Here is a 14,123-nt window from a genome sequence, read left to right as displayed (position 1 = left end):
TAGTTCCGCAGTCCTATTTACTCAGTCAGTGGCTAGGGAAAGCGAGTTCTGCATGGCAGACGTTTATGGGCCAGGCCTGGGAGTGTCATACTCCCAGGTTATTTCTGTCCATATTCCATTGGCTGTTACTGAGTCACAAGCCTCACTGAACTGTAAAGGAGGCTGGAAATGTATTCTAGTTACATGCATGGGCGGGGGGGGGCGGGGGAAAGAGAATAGTTTGGTAAACAACTAGCCAGTCTTTGCCACTTTCGGTGGCAAGGACTTCTATTCCCAAACTGCTCCTTCATCTGTTTTCTCCTCCACCATTCTTTTAATTAGACTCAGCCTTCCATTCCACAATTAGAGCTTAGGTTTTAAGTGAAGTATTCTCTAGAAGAGAGGAAAAATATAGTCCAATTTTCACCCTGAAGTATAAATTACTAGAGTCATATTCTTTCTTAGAAGCAGGTATATTCTAGCACTACCTAGTATAGTGCCTGCTCAATAAATGTTTGATGACTAAATGAATAACTGAATATACCACCCATCTCCATTGTAGATCCTCTTCTTGTCCTGAGGATATTGGGATTCTGAAGCATGGAGAAAAGGAGAAGAGAAATGGAAGAATTAACATAGCAAGTTGGAGAGAGGACTAAAATGACTTCCAGTCTCCAGTGGAGTAGAGGGGATTTCTAGAGTAAGATCTAGAACTCCGCATTCTGGCAGGGAGAGGGAGTCTTAGAAAGTAGTTCTAGTCTGGTCCAGCTTGTGTGGTAGGGGTGGTTGGTGTACATGTAAAGAAGCATTTACACCAGGAGGTAGCATGGGGAACTCATATAGTGCCCTTGGGTGACCTGATGTGTCACATAAATGAGCCCATGAGGTCCTGCTCAAGCCAACAGAGCTGTCTCAAGTTGCACTAGCTATATAATCAGCTGTGCCAGCCTGCACAAGACTTCCAAGAGGACTCTTTCCTCACATGCCCATGGGCTTCTTTGGACCCTTGGGTAGGCTCGAGCTCTGTCAAAGTTGAAACCAGACTAGTAGGAGAAGAAAGTCCCGTGGAAAGGGGAAAAAAGCTGGTGAGTTTGATTAGATAGTTACTGAAGACAGACTAAATTTTAGAAATGACTGGGTGAGATTGAGTCCTTTGGGGTGGGATAGAATATATTTTTGGCTCTGGACAGACCAAAGATGAATATGTGTAGGTTAAAAAAAAAAGCCTGATGTTTGCACACATTTGCTGTGTGATTGTCCAGTCACACCTGCTGCATGACTCTGTTGAAATAAATAACTGAATACATTTTTGGCAACACAGAAGCTTCTTAAAGAGAAGGCAGATAAAAGGAGTATCCTGGTATTTGGGACGTGCCAACAAAACAAGGGCACTACCCTCCTAGGCCCTATCTCTCTTTGTGTAACTTAACTCACTTTCTAGCTGCTGCCTTTGGCTACTGATGCCTGCCCAAATCACCACTCTGCACCTCCTGTGAGAAATATCCAGAAGCTAAAGATCACATTTGACCTGCCCCCTTCCTCACCTTGGAATTACCTGGGGGGAAAAGAAGAGATGCCACTAAGACTTGCACATATAGTTCGTAGTAGTGGTTTCACTGTCGTTCCAGCATGGCTTTGGAGTGACCCTTTCATCATTTGCAACAGAGGCAAATAATGTCATCAGTGTAATAGCCTGTTAGTTCAAAGTACCCATTCTATAGAGCGAAGGACCTCACCACTCCTAATGAAATTTAAAATTCGAGATTGCCTTCACTACCTCCCCTTCTCCTCCAGAAACTGTCTTTCTTCTCTCTGTTCTCATATAGCACTGTCACACTCCAGCAATTAGTAATTATATAATGATAGAAACAATCATCAGTAACTTATAATTATCTTCTCTTCCAAAGTATAAGATCCTTTAGCATGAATCATCTTGCCAACAGATCATAATTCATCTTGATAACAGGATTGATGGAGTTACATGAGATGTGAATCTGGCTCATTAATGTTATTGTTGTTTTTAAACCCTCAGTGGCAACAGTGCTTCCTAAATCTTAATTAATCTTCATGACTTCTCTGTGAAGTAGGTTAAATATAACTAAACTTATTCTACCAGTCGAGAAATTGGCAAACTGGTAATCTCCTCAATGAACCTCTCTTTATTACCAGTGGATCTGAGAGTAGATATGGAAATAGCTGAATTGGATTAATTTTCCATGATACTAGATTGATGTAACTTTTGTGTGGTATTGACTCCCCTCTCTGCCCCCCACCCCCGCAAAACCCTTGAAGATATCCATAACAAAATGATAAGTGATTTATAACAATTAGCAAAAATTGTGAGTTCTGAAACATTTTTATCTCCTTCCTTATAAAATGCTGGAACTAAGTAAATCAGCATCAGTGTTCATTATAGCACGCATGTGATTTCTTTTCTTCCCTTTCTCTGCCTTTAAATTTTCATTGTTCCTTAGGGATTCACTATTTAATCATCCCTGGTTATATTTTTAAAATGTATTTCTTCTGAAGAGCTTGAAGCATTGTGGAAGAAATAAGGATTCCATAGGACCTAAATTTAATGCTTCTGTCACATCTCGGCTTCTATCAGATGGAAATAGTGTAGTTCAACGCGAGGATATGGGTTCAGATCCAAGGCCTGCAGCCACTGATTTTCTGATTTGCTGTGTATCTTTGGAAAAACTGTTTTCTCTGGTAGCTGTTTTCTCATTTCTAAATGAGAATCATCTTACTCACTTCTTAAGTTATGGGAGTGACAAGAGATAATGAATGTAGAGTGCCTGGTACCTTAAACGTGATCACTAGTGGAGTATATTATTAATCATATAAATCAGTGACTTGGCCCCAAAACCCTGACAAAAGGAATGCAGGGGCCTTAACAGGAGGATGTGATACTAGATGTGTGTATTTAGAGATTTTGCTTAATATGGTAGTCATTGCTGATTGTTAATTTATTTATTTTGAAAATAACAAAATACTCCTTTTTTTTTTTTTTTTTGCCGTACGCGGGCCTCTCACTGCTGTGGCCTCTCCCGTTGCGGAGCACAGGCTGTGGATGCGCAGGCTCAGCGGCCATGGCTCACGGGCCCAGCCGCTCCGCGGCATGTGGGATACTCCCGAACTGCGGCACGAACCCATGTCCCCTGTATCGGCAGGCGGACTCCCAACCACTGCGCCACCAGGGAAGCCCCTAAATACTCTTTAATATTGTTTTGACTCAGTGATTTAAAGACAGTGAAACAGAAACAACAAAAGCTTTTGACAACTCTTAGTATCTTAGATAACTGGAAATCTCCATCTCCATTAGAGATTGGCTCAATTTAGTATAAGAAAATTCTTGTCTTAATTCAGAATAACACTTGGAACATGGTAGATAGTAAAAAGTATTTGGAATGAATGAATGAAAGCAAGTGGCTTCCAAAGACAAAAAGAGGAAAAAAGGACACCAATAGTGTTGTGTTCTCTGTGTACACTTGGCTGGCTATCCAGATCTCACTTGGATACCAGTGGCCCGAGAACATAAAAAAAGAGGGACGTTTGAGGTGTGAGATAGATGGAGGAAGGAAAGTAGGAATAGCAGGGATTGGAGAAAAAAAAAATCCATATTCAGGAAAATACTATAATCACCTAGTTTACTGATGAAATATATGGGGAAAGGTGACATTTTACTACAGGTTATTCTTTCATTTTTTATTATCTTAGAGTTTCTCGGTTTTACCTCTCGTCTTAAAAAAAGAAACATGATGGCACAAGGAATATTATGCTAGACCTATAGGGCTAGCTCTACTTAAAACCTTAAAATAACTTTCCATTTCTGCTCATCAGATTAAAAAAAAATCCCTAAAACTGAAATAAGCAACAAAAAATCAGAAACATGCCTGTATTTGTTTTTTATGGAAATAAGTTGTTAGCTGATACTTTGAAGATATTGAATCTTACCTGTGTAGATATATTCCACATATGCAGGATGAGTTTTTATGAAAACCTCTTTTACTTCTTCTATTTTATCAGCTCTGATTTTTGTTGCAAATGGTGTGTACATAACTGAGAAAGATTCCGCCCTGGTGATGGCTTCTTCAATCATGGCCTGAGAGGAAGCAAACAACCCGTTTGGTCTCAATAACAATACATGACTTTAAGAATATAAAAAAATATGATTACCTTTATGGATGATTTAAAAATCTGTATACTGTACTGCAAAGATAACGTATTTTGGTCTTGAATATTCATTAGAATGAACTTTTAATTAGTTCTGGAAATCCTATTTCATATTAAGAAAACCAATTAAATGAAGAAAGTTTGTAAACAGACACCTCTAAACTGAGCTTGCTTTAAGATAAAAATAAAAATCCTGTTTTCTGAGGTGTCATTTTAAACTTGATCTTAAAAATCAAATTCTTAAGTCTAACGTAATTATCTTATGAACAGACACTGATGAGCAATTTTACTTTAAAAAATTAATTAAAATATCTAGATTTAAGTATTGTCTTATAAATAACATGACAAACTAGACAAACTGTATATTTTTCTTCTTCCAATACATGGCAAAGCCTTTTGGAATTGAAAAAAAAAAAAGAAAACTTTCTCAACTTCCTCCTAGCAAAGCTTTCCTTCCCTCCAGATCACAAGAGCCATTTGAGATGGATTCAGCTATTTAAGAATTTCTTTAAATTTTCTTTGTTCATGCAAGATACCATTCTTCATAAAGCCTGCCATCACCCTGAACTTCCTGCTTTAACTAGGTCCATTACTATTTGAAACAGACCAAAAGGAAAGTTATGTGAAGTTTTAAAAGGAATTTATTCCTTTCCTACAACTTTTCCTTCTAACAAGGCTTGAACATTGAATCAAAAGTAGAAGTGTCTATAGTTATATCATTTTTCTGAAAATAGCATAAAAGAATATTATAAAAATCCAAATTTAGTTATAGGAATGATTTTTTTCCCTGACAACTAAAAGTTGTCAACAACCAATAAGGAAAAATAATAGATTTGAAGTTTCCCACGAAGAAAAATCATTTAACAAACAGCAATTTATATTATTACTGGTAGAGTATATTGTAAACAAGTTTTAGACTAATATTAACAGCAATAAGGAGTTGATTTGAAACTGAGAAGCTGAATTTCAATTGTTGATTGCTTGCTTCATTCCTCAGTGACTTCAAATGACCCCTATGATCAATTTTTTAATTTACAATTAAAAAAAAATTTTCTTCTAGAAACATTTTAATAAAAATTGGCCATTTCCAAGAAATGCCCACTGCATGCCCACCAATGAAAGGGAACCATAACAAAACAGAAAATTTACCATATGGCTATGATTTAAAGAAAGATAACTAGTACACACTCAAGCACACCAGCAAAGTCCAATATTAAAGTCACATTCTTTCTTATGGGCTATGATTAGGATTCTGAATAGACAGTGAAATAAAACAATGCAAATGCTGAACTATTCAGGTCAAAGGACCTCTAAAGAAGCATCTGTCCTCAAAGGCATTCCAGTTTTAATTTACAATTTAAATTTGGTGTGGGACAAATTTCTGAATGGCTGAGGGAAAGAAATTGTCTCCAACGCTGTCCTTTCCAGGTCTGAGGAGCTAGAAGGGAAAGAATATGATTGTGATGCCAAACCCGGAGCCAGCACTTAGATGGAAGTAGCCATGGATTATGCAGCAGTGCATTCTGAGGGTGCAGCAGGTCTGGGTGCTGAGGCCTGGATGCTACTATGAAAGGCCACCAGTGGCAATGCAGGCAGTGGGTCTGGAATTCAGAGATGTGGATTAAGAACTCAAGCTGTTTAGGTACCAGGTTCTGGTCCTCCAAAAGAAAGTAAAAGATCCTTTATATTGAGTAGAAGAATGTTTTCTCCAGCTTGGTCCTTGCTTCATTGTTCATTGCTGGAACATGGAATATGCTAGAATACGTTTATTGCTGGAACCAATCCTGGGATGGCCTGTCCAGACCAAAAAAGTAAGTAGCTGTACCTGGATTCGTGTGGAGTGAGGTGCCGAAGAAGGGAGCTGTTCTAGACCTCAGATCTAAGGTCCTGATCTGACTTTACTGCCTTTTGTAAGCTGTTAGTTCCTGTATGAGTTTGCTAGGGCTGTCCTAACAAAGTTTCACAGACTGGGTGGCTTAAATAACAGAAATTTATTTTCTCCTAGTTCCAGAGGCTAGAAGTCTGAGATCCAGGTGTCTGCAGGGTTGATTTCTTCTTAGGCCTCTCTCCTTGGCTTGTAGATGGCCAGGTACCTTCTCCTGTGTCTTCACATGGGTTTCCCTCTGGGTGTGTCTGTATTCTAATCTCCTCTTCTTATAAGAACACCAGTCATATTGGATTAAATCCCACTTAAAGACCTCATTTTAACTTAATTACCTCTTTAAAGACCCTATGTGCAAATACAGTCACAATCTACAGCCTGGGGTTAGGACTTCAGCATGTGAATTTTGCGGGGGGACGTGATTCAGCCCATAACACTTCCTAACATCCAAATAGCTTTCCTTGTGGTGTCTCTGAATATCTTTGTTGAAGATATTTTGCTTTAAATTCTGGATCAAAAAATTTAGTGAAGGTATTTAATCCTCTAGTTTGCTTCCAGAAAGGTATTAACAGTATCCCAGTAAGGCCAGGACAGAAGAAAACACTCTCTCCATCCCATTTCTTTTTCAACTGCTGGCAGCTTAAGTAACTGCTGGCAGGGTAGCTTTGCTAAGCCGTCACACAGCAGGACAGGAAAACTCGTGCCCAAGAGCCTACACTAGTCTTTTTTTTTTTGCAAGTGGCTGAAGTGTGTGGCAGCTTGATCTGCTTGTTTAAGGCATTGTGCTCTTGGCTTGATGTTCAGGGCATGGCATTCAGGCTTTCACAGGGCTCTCTACTCAGGAGGGTATGTGCTAGAGCATGGCCTCCCTCTAGAGCTCCCCACTCAGAGCCAGTAGAAATGGGGTTCTTTTGTGGCTTCTGCCCTCCATCTTGAAGATGAGTAAGGAAGTGGGTGAGTGAGCAGAGTGTGTATGCAAGAATAAGAATTGAACTTTCAATGGAGATACTTTCTCAGAGGAAATTATTAGAGCCCCAAGAAGAAATATTGTGATGTAATTTTAAATATACATATTTAAACTTTTAAATTATATTTTAAATATAAATATACAGATATATAACATTTCTGGTACATTATTGAATGACTCATTTGTGAAGCAATCTAGAAAAAATTTAGCTTTAAAATATTATTACTATAATTATAAATATTATAATTATTATTATTTAAAATAGTGGGAATTTTTGACTGTTTTTGGTTGGACACCAAAATATCAGGGTTTCATTTTGTGATGGTAATAATTTGAAAATTTAGAATTGGACTTGTCTTTCATGAGCAGTCTATGTCCATTTTTAAAAAAATTATTTTATTGAAGTATAGTTGATTTACAATGTTGTGTTAATTTCTGCTGTACAGCAAAGTGATTCAGTTATACATATATATATATACACACACATTTTTTTCATATTCTTTTCCGCTGTGGTTTATCACAGCATATTGAATATAGTTCCCTGTGCTGTACAGTAGGACCTTGCTGTTTATCCATTCTATATATAATAGTTTGCGCCTATCGCTTCTCGGCCTTTTGGCTAAGGTCAAGTGTAATAGTTTGTGCCTGCTAATCCCAAACTCCCAGTCCATCTCTCCCCCCGACCCCCTCGCCCTGGCAACCACAAGTGTGTTCTCTATGCCTGTGAGTCTGTTTCTGTTTTGTAGATAAGTTTATTTGTGTAATATTTTAGATTTCACATATAAGTGATATCATATGGTATTTGCCTTTCTCTTTCTGACTTACTTCACTTAGTATGATAATCTCTAGGTCCCTCCATGTTGCTGCAAATGGCATTATTTCATTCTTTTTTATGGCTGAGTAGTATTCCATTGTATATATGTACTACGTCTTCTTTATCCATTCATCTGTTGGTGGACATTTATGTTGTTTCCATGTCTTGGCTATTGTGAATAGTGCTGCTATGAACATAGGAGTGCATGTATCTTTTTGAATTATAGTTTTGTATGGATATATGCCCAGGAGTGGAATTGCTGGATCATATGGCAACTTTATTTTTAGTTTTTTGAGGAACCTCCATACTGTTTTCCACCAATTTACATTTCCACCAACAGTGTAGGAGGGTTCCCTTTCCTCCACACCCCCTCCAGACCAGTATTTGTTGTTTGTAGATTTTTAATGATGCATGAACAGTGTAATAATATGTGCAAATTGAAGATTTTAAATTTAAAGATTTTCAAAAACTGAGATATTTTGTAAGAATGATAGATATTAAAATATAAATTTTAATTTACTTTTACTATCAGTCAAAGATTTTCTTTTGAAAATCTTTGAAAATAAAGAGAACAGATGAGAAATTGCAGCTTGTAAAAAAGTAAGCTTCACTGAAAAGGAAGGCAGATTTCAAATGATAGTTTTTAACTTGACAAAAATTTTCTGCAACTGAGTCATTCTTTCTCAATGTGTGAGTTTCTCCGGTGTCAATAAATGTTGCACATGTGCAGAGAATGGGGAAAATGATCAGTCCAGGTGTCCTGTTGTTAAGTGTATATTGCTATTAATTATGCTTTCTTTGCTGCTACACAAAAAAGAGCTTTGAAATTAGGTGTTTACATTTGCAAGTCCTACTAACTCTCTGTTGTTATCCTCCTGTTAGCAAGTTTTAAAGCTTATAGTTACATAAACCAAGAGTGTCTGTGGGCAGCTCATTTCCTCTACAAACAGTAACATAATAATTTCTCCTTATACTTCAGCTAAGCAAAAAAGAGCCCTTTGCTACCTCAGAAATCAGCTTGCCTAGGATAATTGTAAACCAGGAAAGACTGGGAGAGACGGGGGAGAGAGCTACTCCATTAAGAGTAAAGGAAAAGCAAAGTAGAGGGAAAAGATGACTAGCAAAAAAGAAAAGAAACAAAATTTGTCTCCTTCTAAATCAAGGGGCTTGATTCTTCCTGGTGAATTTTTAAGAGCACCCAAAGTTCTCAGGATAAATCTTGCAGTAACCATAAACCTCAAACATTTCCAGGATGACAGGATCATGATATTTTTTTCCCCTATCTTTTTGCTGGAGAATTTGGATAAATTGTAACTTTTAACAATGTGTCCAATGATGGTGAATCAGTAAGTAGAATTCCTGTTATCACTAATTAGAAAATGTGATAAAATTATTATATATTATTATCAAATTATTCCTTTAATGCTCCCAGTATCTGGGTTGACCATAATTGCAGTAAATTGCTTTACTTACAAGATTAGATCTGGAAGCAACCTTGGGAATTTTCCAACTCAATTCACTGAATTGCAGATGACTTAAGTGACTTGGAGAGGCATAAGTGACTTTTCTAAGGATTAACAGCTTTTTAATTTTATGGAATTTAGAATTAGGGTCTCGAATATTATATTTCACTTTCTCTTTGGAAAATTATCTTTTTACCTCCTGGGCTTTACCCTCCTGTTTAAAAACAGTCATAATAAATATAATTTTAAATTCTGAAGTATTTAATTTAGTTTTGCAGTATATGCGAGTGCTACAGAATTTTAGAACAATTTTATAATATATGTGTGTGTGTATATGTATATACACACACACACACACACACACACACACACTCTCACACATATATATCCTGTACACGTGGTTAGGCAGTTTCCCTTGCAGTTAGGTGTGGCCATGTGGCTGAGTGAAGGCCAATTTGTAGGCAGGAATGTTACTCTTTCCAGGCTTAGTCCATAAAACCCTGCTTAGAATAGAAACCTCTTCTATTTTCTTTCCTTATCAGCTGCCTAGAGAGGAAGACTCCCAGGATGTGGAGGAAGATTGAGCTGCAGGATGGAAGGAGTATGGGTTCTCCTGTTGCTGACTGGAGGAGAACCAACCAGAAACACCCACATTGGACTATAGTGTGAGTGAGAAATCAACGTTTATTGTTTTAAATTACTGAAATTTTGGAGTTGTTTGTTGTAGTAATTAGTCTACCCTAATATACAATAATAAAGGAAAATTGGAACCTCTCATAATCCATTGTTTTTTCTACTAAGCCTTATGTGTTATAAAAAAAAGTAAAGAAAGAAAAGCTACTTTGAGATAAAATAACTTTTCATTTAGCAGTGTGATAAAATTTTTTTATATATCCTACCCTTTAATCCTCCTGAAGTCCATCTAAGTAAGTATTCCTAGTGGACGAATATGACTGTGTTGTTTTATCTTCAGAATTGACATTATTAGATTTAAAGGAAGCAGTGCTATACTTGAAAGCTATAAATGATTGAATGGGAACCTTTAGCCCTTAGTGGTTAATATGGCTCTTTGTTATTATATTAATAATGATGAAAATTTGAATGATACCTAGAATTTTCTAGAAAATGGAAAAATAAAATTTTTGAGCAATATTTTTCAAACTTAATCCCTTTGAATATATATGGATTTAATTAGAAAGATTTCAATTTTCTTGAAATTTAGATTTAACCTAAAGAGCAGATTTTCCTAAGGAGCAGAGTATCTTACTTTGAGACTTACCTGTAAACCTCTTCATAGTATCATTTATGAAATAGCCTGGATTGACACTGTTATGATAATTTTATTAATATAGTGATATGTTGGAATAAAATATGTAATAATTGATTGTTTGTCCCTGCCGTGGTAATCAACATTTTAATGCTGAAATATTTCCTTGGATTTATGAGAGCTCTTTTATTAAACAACCTTGACTGTAAGTTCCATATTTTTCTAATATAAAGGAATATTTGGCAGCTTTTCCATTGCATTTATTAGCCCAGTGATATGAAAGCTATAAATATTGTCATGCATTGTAAATCAAGGTATTTAAATTTTTATTTGCATTTTATGAAAATTACCAAATATTCTATGGACAGGTTACTTGTACGAAGGTAAGCAAATTTTTATATAGCTGTTTTGAATTCTCTACTTTGCAACCTGTCCTGTTTAAAAGTCACAATATATACCATTTTAAATTCTAAAGTATTTAATTTACCTTAGTTTTGCAGTGTATAGAGTATTATAGAATTTTAGAACATATATATATACCACATATTGTGTGTGTGTGTGTGTGTGTGTGTGTGTGTACTCCACTGTTCACTCGCCAGTTGGGTTAGGGCTAAGGTTTTGATTATATATGATGCTTCCATTAGCTGAATAACTTCAGCATTTAATGCCCAAAATTTACCCTGTATTAATTTTTAATAATTTAGATTTTGTAGCAGGATTTTATTTCCATGCCCCTTCAGCATGGAACTAAAGAGATAGAAGGGACCTAAGATATTATTTTAAAATCACTCAACTTTATAATCAAGGAAACTGAGGCTTGTTAGTTCTGGTGACTCACTTGAGGTCACAAAATTAGAGACGGAAGCAAGACAAGAACACAAGTCTCTTGAACCAATGCTTTCTCTTACACTGAGAGAATTTTCATGTCTTTGTAATTAGATTGTTTCCTAGAAGTATAAGATCAAGTATTAGTTTCCATTTTCTTTTTTCATGACTGTCTAATTCCTGTCTTCAGAGACAAGGAGAATTTGACTCTAATGCTAACAAAGAAACAAATGGACCACATCAAAACTAAACCAGGTCAAGATCCTCTTCACAACAACAGTCCTAACACAAAAGAGAATATTGATCCTTCACTCCTACTGGCCATAATGAGACTGTTTTGTCCACCAGCCACTCATAAGATTTAGGATATGCTATCAATTAGCATGCCTCTCTCAAAGAGAAACATTTACAAAAATTAAATGAAAGGCTTCTTGATGGGGGAAGTTAATAATGTGCTTGGGTTGGTCTAACTTATTTAATGGCAAAGCACATATAATTTGGAAATAGAATATAAAATATGTTCTTGTTCTAAAGACCCTGAATAATTTTCTGCTTGCACATTGGAGAAACACTAGCTGATAGAAACTCAGAGCTACAAGTATGGGTTTCAGCAGCCTCCAGACTCTTTAGGATGCCACAGAGCTTTTATTCTTGATGACTTAAAATGAATCACCAAAAGGTATCACAGGAATACATAGCTGTATAACCAGTAATTATTTCATAAGCACAACTGGGTATTACTAACAAGCTTTAGCCCGTGTTCAGTGGTAAATGCCAACACAGTTTAGGACCCTTTTTGTTGTGGTTGTTGCGCATTTCATCTCTATACTTTGTTTAGTTATCTGAAAGTAGGTATTCCTTTTGCTAACTGTATGTATGTTGTTTTCTGATTGTATTTCTTTTTCTTTTATATTTTACTTATTTATTTTTTATTTTTATTTTTTGGCTGCATCGGGTCTTAACTGCTGCATGCAGGATCTTCGTTGAGGCATGCGGGATCTTTCCTTGCGGCGCACGGGGTTCTCTCTAGTTGTGGCGTGTGGATTGTCTCTTCTCTAGTTGTGGCGTGCAGGCTCCAGGGCGCATGGGCTCTGTAGTTTGCAGCATGCGGGCTCTCTCATTGAGGCGCGCGAGGTCAGTAGTTGTGGCGCGCGGGCTTAGCGGCCCCGTGGCATGTGGGAACCTAGTTTCCTGACCAGGGATGGAACCCACGTCACCTGCATTGGAAGGTGGATTCTTTACCACTGGACCACCAGGGAAGTCCCTGATTGTATTTCTTGACTGGTGGTCTTAGGGTATGGATGGCTGGCACCCACAGCATGGTAAGACTGGGACAAGAACTGGGTTCCCACGCTTGTACTGCTTTTTCTACCAAGAATTTGTTTTATCTCTCAGGCTGCTATGCAAGACAACTTTGAGTGGAAAAGTCAAGGTTGCCCTTGAAAAAAATGTATATTGTAGAAGAAGTTGAAAGAATCCTAGGATGTTTAATATGAAGACAAGACATAGGTTGTATGAACTGACTCTCACCAGAGAGCAACCTGCTCTTGCACTCTACCTATGTAGATTTTGTTTAATTCATTGATAAATCTGGAAAACTCATTTATTAATAGTGTGTTCACTGGACATTGGCTAAGTGCTGTAAATAAATTCTGTTTATTTGTTAAGGCAACACTGGAAAACAAGCATTATTATCTCACGTTACAGATGAGAAAACCTCAGTGAGAATCACCTCACACTGGTCAGAATGGCCATTATCAAAAAATCTAGAAACAATAAATGCTGGAAAGGATGTGGTGAAAAAGGAACCCTCCTGCACTGTTGGTGGGAATGTAAATTGATACAATCACTATGGAGAACAGTATGGAGGTTCCTTAAAAAACTAAAAATAGAACTACCATATGACCCAGCGATCCCACTACTGGGCATATACCCTGAGAAAACCATAATTCAAAAAGAGACATGTACCCCAATGTTCATTGCAGCACTATTTACAATAGCCAGGATGTGGACGCAACCTAAATGTCCATCAACAGATGAATGGATAAAGAAGATGTGGCATATATACACAATGGAATATTACTCAGCCATAAAAAGAAACGAAATTGAGTTATTTGTAGTGAGGTGGATGGACCTAGAGTCTGTCATACAGAGTGAAGTAAGTCAGAAAGAGAAAAATAAATACCATATGCTCACACATATATATGGAATCTAAAAAAAAAAAAAAAGGTACTGATGAACCTGGTGGCAGGGCAGGAATAAAGACATAGACATAGAGAATGGACTTGAGGACACGGTGGGGAAGGGGGAAGCTGGGGTGAAGTGAGAGTAGCATTGACACATATACACTACCAAAAGTAAAATAGATAGCTAGTGGGAAGCAGCTGCGTAGCACAGGGAGATCAGCTCGGTGCTCTGTGACCACCTAGAGGGGTGGGATAGGGAGGGTGAGAGGGAGGCTCAAGAGGGACGGGATATGGGGATATATGTATGCATATAGCTGATTCACTTTGTTGTACAGCAGAAACTAACACAGTATTGTGAAGCAATTATACTCCAATAAAGATCTATTAGAAAAAAAATCAGTGAGGAAAATACAATCATATGACTTCAAGAAAAGAGGAGAATTTATTTTTAATTGGTGTGCAACACCATCAAAAAGATGGCTGAGTATAAATACAAACAGTAAAAGCTTTGAGCTTCACAGATTATCTTATACCTGGGTGAGCACAGCTTTAAAAATTTCATAA

General features: G+C 37.1%; 1 protein-coding gene across 1 annotated transcript in view; it reads right to left on the bottom strand.

Annotated features, from left to right (window-relative positions):
* Positions 1-14,123, bottom strand: part of SPATA16 (spermatogenesis associated 16) — a 222,963-nt gene that overhangs the window by 62,503 nt on the left and 146,337 nt on the right. The window contains exon 5 of the mRNA XM_022575393.2: positions 3,937-4,084. Coding sequence (XP_022431101.2) covers positions 3,937-4,084 — 148 coding nt within the window. The remainder of the gene's footprint in view (positions 1-3,936; positions 4,085-14,123) is intronic.

This window comes from Delphinapterus leucas, chromosome 4, assembly GCF_059928025.1.
Source record: "Delphinapterus leucas isolate spDelLeu-1000000601 "Yukka" chromosome 4, BTC_Dleu_Yukka2, whole genome shotgun sequence".
Classification (NCBI taxonomy): Eukaryota; Metazoa; Chordata; class Mammalia; order Artiodactyla; family Monodontidae; genus Delphinapterus; species Delphinapterus leucas.
The sequence above is the reverse complement of the archived record's forward strand: the minus strand, read 5'-3'. Positions and strand labels throughout refer to the sequence as shown.